This window comes from Lepisosteus platostomus, chromosome 3 (genome assembly GCF_059453375.1).
Source record: "Lepisosteus platostomus isolate fLepPlt1 chromosome 3, fLepPlt1.hap1, whole genome shotgun sequence".
Taxonomy (NCBI): domain Eukaryota; kingdom Metazoa; phylum Chordata; class Actinopteri; order Semionotiformes; family Lepisosteidae; genus Lepisosteus; species Lepisosteus platostomus.
In genome coordinates, this window is record NC_142613.1 from 17,986,113 (window position 1) to 18,002,520 (window position 16,408).

General features: G+C 35.1%; 1 protein-coding gene across 1 annotated transcript; it reads left to right on the plus strand.

Moving 5' to 3' along the window:
• The first annotated feature begins 11,796 nt into the window (after nucleotides 1–11,796).
• LOC148674559 (left-right determination factor 2-like) lies at nucleotides 11,797–14,281 on the plus strand. Its single transcript, XM_088627176.1, has 4 exons — nucleotides 11,797–12,125; nucleotides 12,669–12,912; nucleotides 13,027–13,266; nucleotides 13,792–14,281. The coding sequence occupies exons 1-4, from the start codon at nucleotides 11,864–11,866 to the stop codon at nucleotides 14,120–14,122; spliced, it is 1,077 nt and encodes a 358-aa protein (XP_088483302.1). The 5' UTR covers nucleotides 11,797–11,863; the 3' UTR covers nucleotides 14,123–14,281.
• Nucleotides 14,282–16,408: the final 2,127 nt, after the last annotated feature.

Below are 16,408 nucleotides of genomic sequence, written 5' to 3' on the forward strand. Positions count from 1 at the left end.
ATACAAAACCATGAAAATTCAAGGTCATTCACAAATGTGTATGCTGTATGTTCCTTTTTTAACATAGCATTTCTACAAGCAATTAATCAAAAGAGGATGATATTTCATCATTAAAAAAGCAGAATCTAGAGATTTACACAAGTATTTCAGTCTGAATGTTATGTTATTGACATTTGTACTGTATACTGCTAAGCCTTTGATATTTAGCGAAAATGATCATTGTGAAATGCAAATAATGATTTTGAAATATATCGTTAACACTGAAATAACCGGTTTAAGTACATTATTAGAGAAATACAAAGGCATTAGTCTGCTTTCACCATCATTAATACTTGAATTTATGTATTATTGTAATGAACACAGCTACTGTATGTGTCTCTTACACAGGCTCATGAACTATTGCATAAATCCCAATACAACCCCTGGTGGTGGAAACAAGCTTGTGTTTGTGTCCTTGTTGGCGAAGATTTCCTTGCTTTGGGTCACAATGTTCAAAATTTAGCTGTAGAGATCTTTAAATTTGCTTGTGATTGGCTCCAGAATTACATCCGGAACCAATCACAAGCAAAAGATACACAAATCAAAGGGACTGATATTTTCAAAATGTCCTTTGTCATGCACACACATATGTTACTTCAAATGTGACTCAATTCACGGTTATCAATCAAGTGAAAGCTTTCACAAATACAGCAGACGTCTGTATGATACTCCAGCAGAATATTGGGTAAACTGGAAGCATTAGGGATTATTTGGGTTCACTGGGAACATTATTGGACATTTGGGTACAGTGAGAAAATTAGGGATCTTTTGGTTACAGTGGAAGCATTACTGAACATTCTGGTCCACTAGGAGCATTAGGAATTTATGGGTACACTTGGAACATTAGCAAACATTTGGTTACTCTAGGAATTTATGGGAACATAAGAGAACATTTGGGTACAGTAGGACTATTTGGGAACATTTTAATCACACTGGTAACACTGGGGAACATTCGGTTACACTGGCAAAATTAGGCAACATTAGGGTACAGTGGGAACGTTTGGGAAGTGCAAACTGGGGACATTTGGGTACTTTGGGTACTTTGGGTGTTACGACCCCAAGTGTCTAGGGGTAAAGGGGTGTAAGATAATTTTTGGAAGCAGGTGGGTTCTGGTGAGGGACTAGCAAGCGTGATATTAAGGGTCGGTGCAAAAGTGATGATTTTAAGGTGAATAAGTGACTGGTATTAAGACAATAACACATAGGGGTAAGGAACTAGAGTGGTGCCAAAGAAAAGAAAATAACAAACAAAAATGGAGCTGGCTAAGAAAGTGAGGGAAAGCTAACCTGACTCCAAAAGAAAACCCGAAACACACGGTCTTTGGTGTCTTCAACACCCTAGCTAACCTCCACTGACTACCCAAAACCATACAAGACAAATGGCAATCACCCGTACTAAACTAGTGTTGCTAATACAAAATCATCTAAGTGTGTAGAATGTACCCAACAACCTAAACTAACCTTATTCACAAAAATTCACACAAAAACACAAGTGAACTAGGAATACAAATAAGGGAAGTAATCAACAGGAACAGGGTACAAAAGAACACAAGGGTTGAACAAATAACACGTTAGGGCAAGATTATGGCAAAACAAGGATAACACAAACAAACTAACAAAAACCAACAAAACAACAAAGCCAAAGCTATACGAAAACACACACACACAAAGCAAAACAACAAATAAAACAAAAAACAACAAAAGTATTAGACTATTTGTAGTATCTAGAGTATTTGTAATTGTGTGCAAAGACATAATAGCAAGGTACAGTATGTTTCTAAATTGTATCTGTAGGTTGTGTGTGTTTCTGTCCCAGTGATTTGCTAGTCATGTTCAAGACGTAGTCTTGATTTGCTTCTACTTTCAGGATGGGCTCCGGATTGCCATGAATCAGGAATTAACAGTTTGCTAATGAAGGATAGATAGATATTGGTATTCCACATAATAAACTACTTAACCTTAAGTCAAGGAATGATTAACATATGTAACATATACCAGTAGCCAGCCACAAACTTTCTGAAAATACTTTCAGGCACATTTTTCTCAAGAACCTGTCAACCAAAACCGGTTTTAACAGTTTCACTGAAAGAGTTCAAGAGTATTCTTATTTGTTGAATTACTCTGGCCCCTGGTGGCAGACTCTGTTATCAACAAGATTAGAAAGCAACATTTAATTTTTCCATCAATCAGGTCATTAAGCTATGCACTGTTGTAAATGTTCTTGAGCTGGCATAATAGGCAGTTGGATAGTTAGGCAGAACAGTTAAATGATAAATCCATTGTGCATTAATGCATCTTGGTTGATTTTTTTTTTCTTAATCAGCTTTTTTACAAATTGACTGTGAGTAGATAGATCCTTACTAATTTAATATATAGGATACAAAACTGGTATTACTTGGCTTGAGCAAAAGCAGACAAACAGAATAATATACATTGGTAAAAGAAATGTGCATCCAGTAAATAGAGGTATTCCTCCATTCAATCATTCAATCTCTAAAGCTCCTATTATATCAGTTTTTCATGGTAGTTGTTGTTCTGCATATCTGGCAGAAATGTGTTGAATGGACTTTATGATAATATACAGTACTTTCTCTTTTAGAACATGAAAACTATCAACTCTGATGATTTAAATTAAGCTTTTTTCCTGGTGTCCCATCTTGTTAGTTGCTGAACTTGTTAACCTCAATAAGACTTAACAGCCGAAACAGTATTTCTTCTTTCTACCTTTCAGCGTGAAATGGACCTTTACTTCATCCTTTGAATTATCAAATATGGATTATTATACCACCTGGGTAAGTCATTTAGTCTAGGAGACAGCAAAACACAAAAAATAATTCTGAAACGGTATGTCCCATGGAGCACTCGTAATCATCTCAATTCAAATAATGATTCCCGATTCTGAAATGTGGTCAATTAAGAAACTTAGCAGCAATCATCATATGCAGACTATTCTTCCTAATAGGGTGAAATGAACATTGAAACCTGTGATAGCCTGTATGTAGGACTGAATCACCAGCTATGAGATCAGTGGCTTCTTGAATTTGGATTTGAGATGTTTAACTCCAGTTAAAGTAGCTGTAGGGCCAGTGTTAAAATGTGAATTGCTAAAGCACCCTCACCTGGGCATCCAGAGTACCCATTTTTGGAATGTCAGTCAAAGTTGCACAGAGCTATACGCAAGCCATTAGTTTAAGCTCAAGCTAAATATTACAAATCCTGTAGGTGAGATTTGGATTTGGTCTTAGTGCGAGCTTACTTTTCCTGTGATGCCTTTGTGTCTTTTTATTTCAGATAACACCCAGTTGGAATGGGTCTGCGATTTGCATAACAGGACCAGTAAAATATCTGAATTGATGGATAAATTGCAGCAGCCATATCACCCTGCAACTCACAACTGGCAACCACTGAAGCTAAGCAGGTGTGAACATGGTCAGTACCTGGATGGGAAACCTCCTGGGAAAAACTAAGGTTTTTCCTTTGTTTTTTTTTAAGGTTGCTGCTGGAAGCGGTGTTAGTGGGGCCAGCTGGGTAGTCAGTGGAGGTTAGCTAGGGTGTTGAAGACACCAAAGACCATGTGTTTCGGGTTTCCTTTTTATTACAGTATAGTGATGGGGACACTATACTGTAAATAGGCGCCGTCCTTCGGATGAGACGTAAAACCGTGGTCCTGACTCTCTGTGGTCATTAAAAATCCCAGGGCGTTTTCTCGAAATTTCCCATTGGGACTTACCAATCATGGCCTCCTAATAATCCCCATCTGTGAATTGGCTTCATTACTCTGCTCTCCTCCCCACTAATAGCTGATGTGTGGTTAGCGTTCTGGCACACTATGGCTGCCGTCGCATCATCCAGGTGGATGCTGCACATTGGTGGTGGTGGAGGGGAGTCCCCATTACCTGTAAAGCGCTTTGAGTGGAGTGTCCAGAAAAGTGCTATATAAGTGTAAGCAATTATTATTATTATTATTATTATTATTATTATTATTATTATTATTATTAATAGATAAGGTTAATAGAATGGAAAGTATTAATGTCATGTTTTTTTAGAAATATAAACTATTTTGGAGTATCTCCAAAGGTAGCTCAATTTTCAAAGGGGGAAGGGGCAAAGAAAAATATTCATCAGAGAGCATTCTGAAATTTGGCGCAAATGCAAAAGGGGACCATAGGCAACGTCTTGTAATGGAAAACTATGAGACACCAGAGGGCGCTAACACCATCGGTTTTCATCAGAGATTCTGCAATTACTTTGTAGGGTCTAGAATTGCCAGTACGTGGTTGATGTTAGTGGCTTTCGGTGTGTACTGAATATGGAAACGTTTGTTTGTGAACAAAGATATTTTGCTGTATTGCACCGAGTTTTGAGAATCGAGTTAAGTCCAGCTGAATTTAGAAGTATGTATAAACCCAGTGGCATATTTTATACTCTCTGAAATGTATTTGGGTCACATACCATGTACGATTTTGGATAAAAGCAAAGTTATTTTCACATAACCCTCTGGATAATAATGTCAGAAGCAATTGTACTAATGGATTTGGCACAGCTGTGGAATGTTAATGCAAATTTAATTTTTTACTTTTAAGGTATATTGCTCTTTATAAATTGTGAGACACTAAAGAGATCTGCTGAGATATCTTACTCCTGCCTGTCAAGGAATCAGGACAGCAGATGCCATTGTGGACAGATTCTTAAATGCTCAGGTTTTGGCTGTAGTTTGGACGAATATGGGACAAAAAGAGCAAGCACAAAGTCGTTTCAAGACAAAATAAAAAATAATATACTGCAACTAGCAAACGATTACACCCGCAAAGATTCAAATAAAATCGCTGAAGTACTGGGGTACTGTAACTATGATATCTCTTCTGGGTTTCTTAAACACTTATTCAGCCTAATGCATGGCAGTTTAGACTGTTAAGACACACCTAGAGAACATGACATTGTTGAAAGATATACAATGTGAACAACTCGTTTGATGCTTTATCGATTCACAGTGAGGAGACTATAGTTTATAGTTCGAAGTCCGCATACCATTTACTTATTTATTTATTGAGAATACATTTTGAGAACACATTTATTTAATAAACACTGAATTAAAAACATGTATTCATAAACCTAAGAGAATTATTCTAATAGTTTAAGTCCCTCTTGCGGAGACAAAGTTATTAAAATCCGTCCATCCATTGTCTGCTTCTTCCAATTCCAATGCAAGGTCGCAGGAGAACTCGACAGCAACGGGCGCAAGGCAGATTACACCGAGAAGTCTATCGGAGGGCAGTCATTAAAATTATTTGACACAATCGTAGAATAGACTAAAAATTATTAAGAACCCTTAAGTTTCTTCCAGTACAGCATACTGTAGCAATTTATAATAAGTCTATAAAAGAGACAGCAATACAAATTTCTCTACGCACAAGTAAATATATTTACAATACCTTCCTAACCAGTATAAGCAGGACTTACAGATATATTACTACAAATTTTCCTTAAAATCTATAAGTTTTTCACAATTTCTTTAATTTGATATTTTAATACCTTATTATTATTATTATAGATGATGGATTCCTTCCTTTCATCCCCTTGTCCTTTTTTAACAAAAATCTACATATGCGTATCTAAAGTGCTACTAGAACTACCACCTTCATGTTTAGAACATCTATAGCCTTCTTAGTTGTGCTTATTATTGTGTGGCTTTATAAAGCCGTGCACCATTCAACTGGGAATTGTACGGTAAACAGCAATTTCCTTGAATTTACCCGAACTACAATAAAATGTCTCTCAGTAATTCTGCATCAGAATACAGATGTACCATACGCATTTTCCAAGCAGTTAAGCCAACAGAAGTACAACAGATGGTTCTGTAAGCAGTTGATTGCACCAACGTGAAACGAGTCGTTTTTTTTAAATAAGGAGATGTAGTGTCTGAAGCACTGCGATTAGAAAGATGGAATGTCAATGCAATGGGAGTGTTTCTCCTTCAATTGGATAACTAGGTGCTAATCGTCTCTTCTATGTGCACAAAACATTGGTTTAAGGGATAAACTGGCTGCAATAGAAAAACCTGTGCTGGGTATTTCTAAAACTAAAATAGGTCTAGTAGCTTATTAAATATTTGCCGAATGGGCTTCTTTGAATTTAGACCACGCGGAACTCACTAGATCATAGTCTAGTTTTTTAAAAAAATATTCGTCTTTGAGATTTTATTATGCTAAATAATATTTGTATTTATTGATAATACAGATTTTTTTTTCCCAAAAAACGTTAAATATAATCAGTTATAAATGGTAAAATTACTTAAAAATCAGTCTTGGATTTGATATTGCCTTGACGCTGTCAGTAGTGACAGTAATGTGAGTAGTAGACATTAATGGAATATCATTTTATTCCATGCCTGTGGAAATCGTTGAAATCTTTTAAGACTTTTTTTCTCCTAAGAATCCACTTTTCGTCAAATGTTGCTTCTGCAAAGATCGGATTCAATTTACGATTTAACGAAAACTTCACAGTACTCTGGTGTACACAAAATCGCAATATTTAAGACTGAATTTAGTACAAAGAAGCAACTGTTCCAAAAGAACTTGATGAATATGGTATACGTACACTCTGTAATCAAAAGCGTATTGGGATGTTTATCCGATTATTAGAATATTAAGATGTAGCTTGTTCTTTATATTGTACTGCGTTGTGGGTACAATATACATTAAACTATTTAGATTTGACATTCTATCTGTGTATTTCAGGATGGTTTTTTTTCATGCAGCCAAAAATCTGTAACTAATTCCCATATCATTACGTCGTAACATTTCATCATTAAAGGAGTAAAACAGCTCTGTCCTCTCTTAGATCTGCTATCATACTCATTACCTTTTTTTTTAGTACAGTATCAGGTGTATGCCCCTGTCTGTATCTGGCGAGATTTGAATCCCAGAATGCTGTAGGCATATACAGTTTTTTTCAAAAATTGTGTTTCGGCTCAGTTACATGTGTATGTATTGTAAAAATTGCTCCTTTTGCAGAAATGTACTTGTAACTTACTGTATTTCTGGGCAGTAAAACAAATAGAGATTGACTAATCCTCATACCTACTGTATGGCAAATAGAAGATACAGCAGAGTCTTTTACCTGTCATGGCAGCCAATGTTGCAATCCAATTGATTTCAGAATTTAGCTCCAATAAGAATCATAAAAGTGTGAAAAGATAAAATGTAATATCAGAGACCTAAATCCTTTATTTAATCATCAAAAATTGAATCTTGGGAAAGGTTAATGTAGTATAGAGTATTAGTCCATAAATTCCCCACAAGTCAATGGCTACATGTGGAATTTTAAGAAATGACATTACTCCAAAGGCTTATGCTTTTAAAAGTCATATGCAGATTCTTCAATTAAGAGGGATACATTTGTAATGCAAATCTGTAGATGTTCATTAACACCTCTTCTGTAGTTTGCAGATCTTACAAGCTTTTGATTAAGGATGATAACACCTCCAAAACTGTCTGTTTGTTTTTATGTGAAGAGTTCTCCTTAATTGGTTTGGGAAGAGGTAGAGACTGAGAAATATCACACTTATGCTCAATCCTTCAATTAGTAATGTGGGGTATTGTAAAGGCAGAAGAATTTCCAGAATAAAAGTACTAAACCTATAACTAAAATTTTAAATCTTAAAACATACAGAATGTACTCTAACTAAACAGGACACAGTGTACATGTCAAATGAAAACATTACGGAAAAGGTGTAACTTCCTTTGTAAGACAATTACGGTTTAAAGTCAAATGTAGTAAATGAATAAACCTAGGCTGAAATAAATTAAATTCTGCATGTAGCATGAAATACAGTCACAGTTATGATTCATGTATTACATTATATACTAGTTTTATACAAAGAATATGACAAAATGTTCACTCCATAGTAATTAGGTGCCTACAAGTGTGATAAGGAAAAATTGACCTGGTGAATTCACTTTGGCTTGTGCATACCAGAGAATTACAACATGTGGTTATATTCCCTATGATGAATGTTACAAGCAGGACTGAGTCTAGGAGCCACTCTGTAAATAATTTTGAGTACAGTGAAACTGCAGTTTTAGAACAATAGGGCTGAAAGCTGTAAAATTTAGAAGAAGAAGAACACTTTATTGGCCATATACAATTTCTTGCATTAGGAATTTGTCTTTTTTCACATACCCCAACTTGTTCTCCATGAGACACACAGACAGGGAGAGAAGACTGAGGTCAGAGCGCGGGGTCAGACATTTATACGGCGCCCCTGGAGCAGGTGGGGTTGAGGGCCTTGCTCAGGGGCCCAACGGAGTAGGATTCCTCTGCCAGCTGTGGGATACGAACCGGCAACCTTCCAGCCACAGGCGCAGAGCCACCGCACCGCCCCCATTTAATTTAGTTTAATAAAGAACTCAATTTGATTTAGTTTAATATTTCAAAATGGAAAGAGACACATAATAAAGACTATGAAACTTTATGTGACACAGAATTCAGGAAAATGTGAAAATATAAAAAACAGAAACATAAAATGTTACCAATATATGGCACTTTGTCAATAAAGTGTCCAATCTCTGAATGTCATTTGCATTTTATTGATACAGATGGGTTATGACTCTCAGTTGATAGTTATGCTCATCCAGTATAATAATATATAATTATATGCAGATTATCATTGTTTTATTGTTCCTAAATTGTGAACTTGACCTAGAAACAATAAATTATCTGTGGACTTCCTACAGTCACTTGCTGCTCCATCAACCTCAGCAAAATGACACATCTGGAACACTGACACTTTGTTCACTGTAGAACATGATCATTCATATCAGCCAGACAAGCTGCTACTGAGCTTAGTACACATTTTTATTGGCTAAGAATTAAGAACATGACTGCATCCAAAATGTGTCCAATAGTTCTGTATTATTTAATTGATAATGTGCACAAGTATCTAGTGTCTGGATAAATGTCTAGAACGTTATTCACCGAGATGTGGGGTTAAATTAAACAGTTGATAACAGAGAACAGTTGGGGAGTAGGCCACATATTTTAAGCAGAAAAGAGTATGGTTAAATGTAAATTATTACTGTATGATTCAAAGCAGACTGTACTCGTGTCACATTCTTACCCACACAATCATGAGCTTCACCCTTCAGCCGCCACTTGAATTTACTTGAAAACATGGAACACTTTTTGAAATGCAAAGGCTTCTAGGTTACAGCATGCATTGCTGGAAAATAACAAAATTCATAAGCCATACTTCGAAATGAAAAATGGGTAGTCAGTACTAGGTTTAAGTTGAAACATTTTTATTGTTGTATGGTTATTATATCTGCTGCTTATGGGCAACAAGATTGATTCTGAAGTTTGCACAATCTCTTCACTTTCACTTGGGTTTTACTGGGTCAATTGATTTGCCTTTACCCTCCAGACACACTAGCTATATTAATGGGTGTGCTTAACTTTTTCCTGTGTGTATGTGTGCTCTGCAAAACTGTGTCTTCCTTTTCAGGGTGCAGTCTTAAAAACACAAATTTATACAGTCTGTTCATATAAAGTTTATGAAATATAGAAATTATAATTAAAGCAATTAGAACTGTTTTTATTGCAATTAAAACTTCTAATTAGTTTTAAAGAAAATATTTTAACTGTTCAACTAACCCATCATTTAAATTGCAACTGAATATAGTACCCAGATGTCATATGGTCTTTTACAATTCTTTTAGTAGTCCATGATGTCTTATTCTTGATCATATTATTGTTCTTTTGTCTTTCTTTTTAAAAACAATCAACCTTTTAATCTATATTAACCTCTCTGCCTTAGTAACAATTTCAACAATAACTTAATCAATCTTTTCTTCTTTCACATATAATCAATGGACAGTTGAGAGCACTTAAGCACAAGTTAAGAATAATTGAGGTGAATATAAAGACATACTAAAAAGAAGATGATTTTGAAGTTGTTGTATGTTGTAAGAAGGGAAAGCACTTTTAATTATAATAGAAAGCCTTACAACAATAATTATGAATATATCAAATTAATGTCAATAGAAAGTTCTTTTAAAAAATCAAAAAGGATTAAATTCATATAATACGCACACTTTCATTTTTCATGATTTCAAATACAGAAATTATCCTGTATTTCATAATGCCATATAATCTGTTCCAATATTTTTTCCCTTTCAAAAGCATTTCATCTAGGAAATAGACAGTAAAACGTTTTATAAGATGTGGACTAAATCAATTCTTGCAGTGTCTTGAAGTATCAACCTTTCTATAGATCCTTATATCCCCTGTCTGACATGTTAGAGCAAATTTGTAGCCTCAATACACATACTTGGAAAAGGGTCTGTTTTAGAACCTCTGACATTTTGCGTTTGTATGACAAAAAGGGAATGGAGAATCTTGCAGTTGAAACAGATAATCACTAGCCTGTGAAAAACGTTCCAATCCACATCCTCACTTGCGGCCTGGATTAACTGTCTGTTTGCTTAATAATTTTATTTTGCCGAGGGGCCAAACAGGAGGTCATGTTGGAATACACACTTTTTACCTCCCCCTAGAAGCATGTTTACCAAAAAAGGCTGTCAGACAGAAACAGTCCAAAACAGACATTTCCATGCTAAGGGATTCTAACTGAGTTGGCTTAGCTTTAAAACATCGAGTAAAAAATAAACAGCTGAAGCAAACAGGACAGAAGTCTCATCAATATACTTAAGTGTCTGGAGAGCACCAGGTTTCTGCAGTCCCATTGTCCATCCAAGAGTCTTTGTCTGGGTTTAAAAGTTCAAATTTTGGAACATTAGGAGACACACTAAACATGATACATTCAACATCTGTTTTCAGGGATTACATTAATTAAATTACATTGTAAGAAACGTTTAGTGCAATCATATAAGCACATACATGCTGGCTATGCTCACAAAATAGTACTTCACCATAGCAAAAAAAATCTAGAACATTAGAAAATCTAAATATTGTCTTTGAGGGTACGATATTATGTAGTTTTATTATGTAGTAAATTAATTCCAAGGAATTTCAAGTTTGAATGCACTCATGACAGCTAGTTCACTTAAAACTTCACAAACAATATCTAAGCTAGCTAAATAGAATTTAATAGAGCGTGAAGAATATTTTCATACTACATATCTTTGTTATTGTTAAATGTGTTTTATGAAATAATTATGAATTTTTATGTATTTTTAGTATAAAATATTTTAATAATTACAATTTCCTAGCTACCCAACAGTGGCATTAGTTATAGAATTATGCATGCACACACACTGTATACGTTACGACCAAGAACGAAGGAATTTATAGGATAAGAAGATAATCCTCTAAATCTCGCAAGGTAATTTTCAAGTCTAAACCACGCAAGTGATAAAAAAGGGCTTCACTTTTTTGATAAGGTAAGTACACTTCAAAGAGACAAAAGCTGTGATATTTTCTTAATTACTTTTAAAACCTTGAAACTCATTGTTTAGTTAGAAAGAATCTTTGAAATACTAAAATGAGTATGTTATTAAAAAGGCAAGAAAAATCAAATGTATGTATGCTTCTCATGAAAAGGTGAGAAAAAACATGCTTTTTCTACAGTGGATTGAAAGGCAACAATCTGGCATTATGACCTCAATGGGGTGAATTTGAAGTCCATCCCATCCTCTGTCACCACCTCCTTAAGCATGTGCGAACAGCTTTGTTTAAGTAGGACATGCCAGTCTGGATCACTGTATAAATTGGCTACCTAAAGCCATTCCTTAGCAATCTCTATAGGCCACTACAACCCACTCTCTGGGAAACCTTTCACTGGGTCTGACGAGAACAGACTTTCAAGATGGACTTCAGAAAATTGATTCTTGGTGTTGTGCTGCTATCGGTGGTGGAAGCTTTCACTCACGAAGACATGCAGGAGGCCATATTGAAGAAGCTGGGTTTGCAAGAAGTCCCTAGCATTCAGAAGAGGGACCTGGAAAATATGGTCATCCCAGGACATATCAAGAATAAATATCTTTCCATGCTGAAACTCCACAAAGAGAGAAGAAGGAGGTCTCTCCCCAGTCTAGCAGGCATCCTGAGGGGTATACCAGGAAATGCTGGTAAATGTCTTTTTTCAATCTACATTTTTATAGTTATGATAGAATTTTGTTTTTCAGCATCTTTAATATTCATTTATTGTCATTAGGTAATTTTGTGAAACAGATAAGTTAGAATTAAATTATTTTCACATTTTGTTCAGATTTTTAGTTTGCTTTAAAAATGTTTTGCAACACACAAATGAATCATTTAAAGCATTTATTTCAGTCATGAGCATTAAGCAATACAGCAGCAAAGCAAGCAGACATCCATAAATGCACTTTTACTTGAACATATTTTCAAACCCAAACCTGAAACTAGGTTTAGCACATCACTTTAACACGTCTACAGCAATAGAATCACACAGTAGATCTGTGTATTGATGTAAAATGTGTAAGCACTCACCATCAGCAATATATGTCTATCAGACTACTAAAATAACAAAAGTGAGATGAGGAATCTACAAATGGTTCAGTGCGTTTTGATTTATAATTAAATGCCACTGCGTGGAACTTCTTGATTTTTTAAAAAACATTTTAAACACAAACTTCTGCTTTTGATTTCAGATATATCTGGAGAAATTCTGTACACTGACACAACCAGACAGCAGCTACTTTTTGACATGGAGGCCAGAATTCCAGAAAATAGCGAGGTGACTATGGCAGAGCTCAAGCTGTTTAAGAAGGCACCACGAAAATTCCCCCTGACAGAGAGGAAGAGTCTTCGACCTGTCAACAATGCTAGAGTCAGCATATACTGGGTGGAAATACTAGAAAATGGATCAAACAGAACATCACTGGTTGACTCCAGGTAAAAACACCTTCTAAGTCTGAAATTTGTGTTTATGGCTTTTTGATAATCAATAATATATATTAGTAAAAGTTGATCTTATTAAATGTCTTGTCAATTATTCTAATATGATAGGTTGGTGCCAATCCACGAAACTGGCTGGAAGAGCTTTGATGTGACTCAGGCTGTGCACTATTGGTCAAAAAGCAACAGACAGAAACCTATGTACCTCGAAGTTTGGATTGATGGAGAAAGACCAGGCAGTTACGCCACTGAGATGGCAAAAAGCATCCGTTTCACATCTCAGGATCCTTCTGACAAAATCTTGGGAAAACCTGAGTTAGTCCTTTACACCTTGAACTTGGAAGAATATGGGTAAGTGTTGGTCTCACTTCTACTGCCTCATCTTCAAGTAAACGTTTACAAACTGGTGTCTGGGCAGAACTAAGTGGACACTGATGATTTTAGATGTCTAGGGAAGGTTGTTAGACTTCCTTTAAAGTGGCTAGATTACTTAAAGATTCTACAAAACATGTTAAACTGATTACATTTTACTGCCATAACTCAATTTAGGTGTGCATTGAATTATGTGAATTATTGGCAAGACTCCATGGTGGCATAATGGTTATCACTTTAGCCTCACAGCTCTTGACTTCATGTGCAGAGTTTGCATGCTCCCTCCATGTTCACTTGTGCTCCTTCACACCATCTAGAGACATGCTGGCTTGGATAATTGGCGTTTCTATTTTTTAAGTGTGGTAGTTCAAAATCTAGTCCCAGTTTAAGCTTAGTAATTCTGGGTTTCCTTGACCCTTCACAGGAAAAAGTGGTTCTACTGATAATAAATGAATGGTGGATTGGAGTTATTAATTAAACTACGTTATTTTCTTGTCTATCCAGTTCCAGGGGTGATTGCGAAAAAAACACAGCCAAGGCAAACAGTGTCTGCTGCAGAGATGAATATTATATTAACTTCCGAGAGCTAACCTGGACTCAGTACTGGATCATCGAACCTGCTGGTTACCAGGCTTTTCATTGTGCAGGAAATTGCAAGCAACCAAAGAGAAACTATGGATATGGAGAACGGACCTGCGCTGCAGTTGAAAGTGCTCCACTGCCTATGATGTACCTGGTGAAAAGGGGAGAATACACTGAGATTGAAGTGGCTGAATTCCCAAATATGATCGTAGAGAAATGTGGATGCACAATGGACAATATTTCAGTTGTATAAAAAGTAAAATAGCTGTGGGGACCAAAAACAAACTTTAAATTTTAAGTAATAAGCAGATGTTTTCTCTTTATACAATGGGCAGAATGTTCTATATTGCATTACATTTGTTAATTGCTAGCACTTAATGTAAATATTGAAATAAATGTAACTATATTTTTGCATTTGTGTCCTGGAACCTTTGTGCTTTGACAAAATGCAGTTTATTAAAAATAAAATGCTTTATTTTTTATTATGGTTACAGTATATAAGTTTTACAGTTCAAATCTTCTAATATTAAAAGGAAATTTGCAAATATTATTTTTTTCATCTTCAGACAAGGGTCTGGGTAAAATGTTCAAATTTGACCACATAAAATACTTTCAACATTTTTTTTTCCTTGCCAGAGGAGGGAAGATATGAAAACTTATTACAGTGGAATAGAAACTGAGCGCTGTTACTGAGGCAGACACCATGCTATGTCATGCTCACAAAATAGTACTTTATTATAATAAAAAATCAAAAATACATTTTTTACATTACAGTTGTAGGAATGTTATTTTGTAGTTTCATAAATCACTTACAAACCAAAAAAGTAATACAATTGTAACAGCCATTTCACACACTGTATATGATCAAAGCAATACGCTGTATATATAAGTCAAAAAGCAGTGACAACCCTGTTTTATCTTTTAAAGACAAGCAATATCAGATTTCCAAAAAGACAATGATGCATTCAAGTGCAATTTATTACTATATCATACTGGAATACTGTACATGCCTTAATACACTATTCACTGAAGCTGTAGTAGAATACCTATAGCTATACTAAAGCTAAGCTTTTTGTAAGCATTCAGCTCGGTATATAAGTCCTTTTAGAACCCATAATTGATCACGTTAAACGTCAATCAATTACGTGTTAGAAGCTGAAAGATTGTTGAGCTAAGGCAGACGTGTTCAACCGTCCAACGCTTAAACTAAAAGCAGTTCGGCACTGATGTCATAAAACAATGCTTAATGGGCAGTTTAATTACTAAGACTCTGAATACACAAGTGCACAATGAAAGCAATTACAGCAACATTTGCACAACATTGACACCGGAAGGTATGTTCGGGAAAAAGGAAACACATTGCGCATCGCTGGCATTTTTCCTCAGAGAAACTGATTAGAACTGCACGTTTGACATATTATTTCCGTATTCTCAAGTCGTTTTTTTTTAAGGGGATTATCACATGCACATATGCCAATTCCACAAAGACCAGCGATAATTACGTCTAGCTCATTAGCACGTGAAGCGGGCTATGCGTGCAAAATAGGTGAAAGAACATGACTTACGAAGTTGTCTATGTATGATGTAGACTAAATCGAAATCATTAGATGTCTGTACAAAAGAAAAAATCAAATCACAGTGCAAACCAGAGGAATTACCAATTTTTTTTTACTGCAAATCAATTAATTTTACTATTAAGCGGCAAGTCGACTTCTGTTTGTGATTTCAGCGTTGATAGAAATATTTGTGCTTTTATACCGCTTCTTTCTGTCCAAAATGCTGAATATTGTCGCAGTAGTAATAATCATAGCAGTGGACTATACATTTGACAGTCTGTATCTTAAAATATAATACATTACAAGGGAAAATATTTGATTCAGCTACCAGTTGCACAACACGTTTTAAGTATAATTACCCCTTGATTTTTAACAATGTGGCTCAAGTTCAAGTGTGTTACAAAGCAGTTAATATAGCCATTTCCCTAGGAATACTTAATACATTACACATTTGTGTTAAGTGTTGCAGATGGAAATTTTTCTCTTAAAACGAATTTTATATGTCCAATACAATAGGGACATCTATTTTACTTAAATCAACTTTATGATGATTTCCGCTCATACTTGTAATTTAATAATATAACATAAGCCACAATAATTCAGAAAACGGTTGCATTTAATAATATTGATTTCAATATATTAAGGACTTTAATTGTAAAATGTTACTAAAAGGCTTATCTTCCTAAGTATATTTTATTATTTAGCCCAGATTTGGAAATAAAACACTAATTCGCAGTCTTCAGAGAATATTATTTTATGCTAATACATGAAATGCTTCAGCCAAGTGTTCCTCTAAGTTACAGAATGTCAAAAAGCACTAAAGAATACAGTGAAAATAAATCTGTCCCAGCAGACATAGATGTAAATATGATCAATGCTGTTTTTTAAAATGGTTACTTTACAACCGATCACAAGGATGATTAAATTCAACCATAACATGTTATATAAATTGTATTTAACCTAAGAGAGAAAAACACTTTGAC

Excerpts from the sequence above, each read along its gene's own strand:
- LOC148674559 (XM_088627176.1), top strand. The coding sequence starts at position 11,864 with ATGGACTTCAGAAAATTGATTCTTGGTGTTGTGCTGCTATCGGTGGTG. Across the intron at positions 12,126-12,668 it reads GGGTATACCAGGAAATGCTG|ATATATCTGGAGAAATTCTG; the intron begins GTAAATGTCTTT and ends TTTTGATTTCAG. Across the intron at positions 12,913-13,026 it reads ACATCACTGGTTGACTCCAG|GTTGGTGCCAATCCACGAAA; the intron begins GTAAAAACACCT and ends CTAATATGATAG.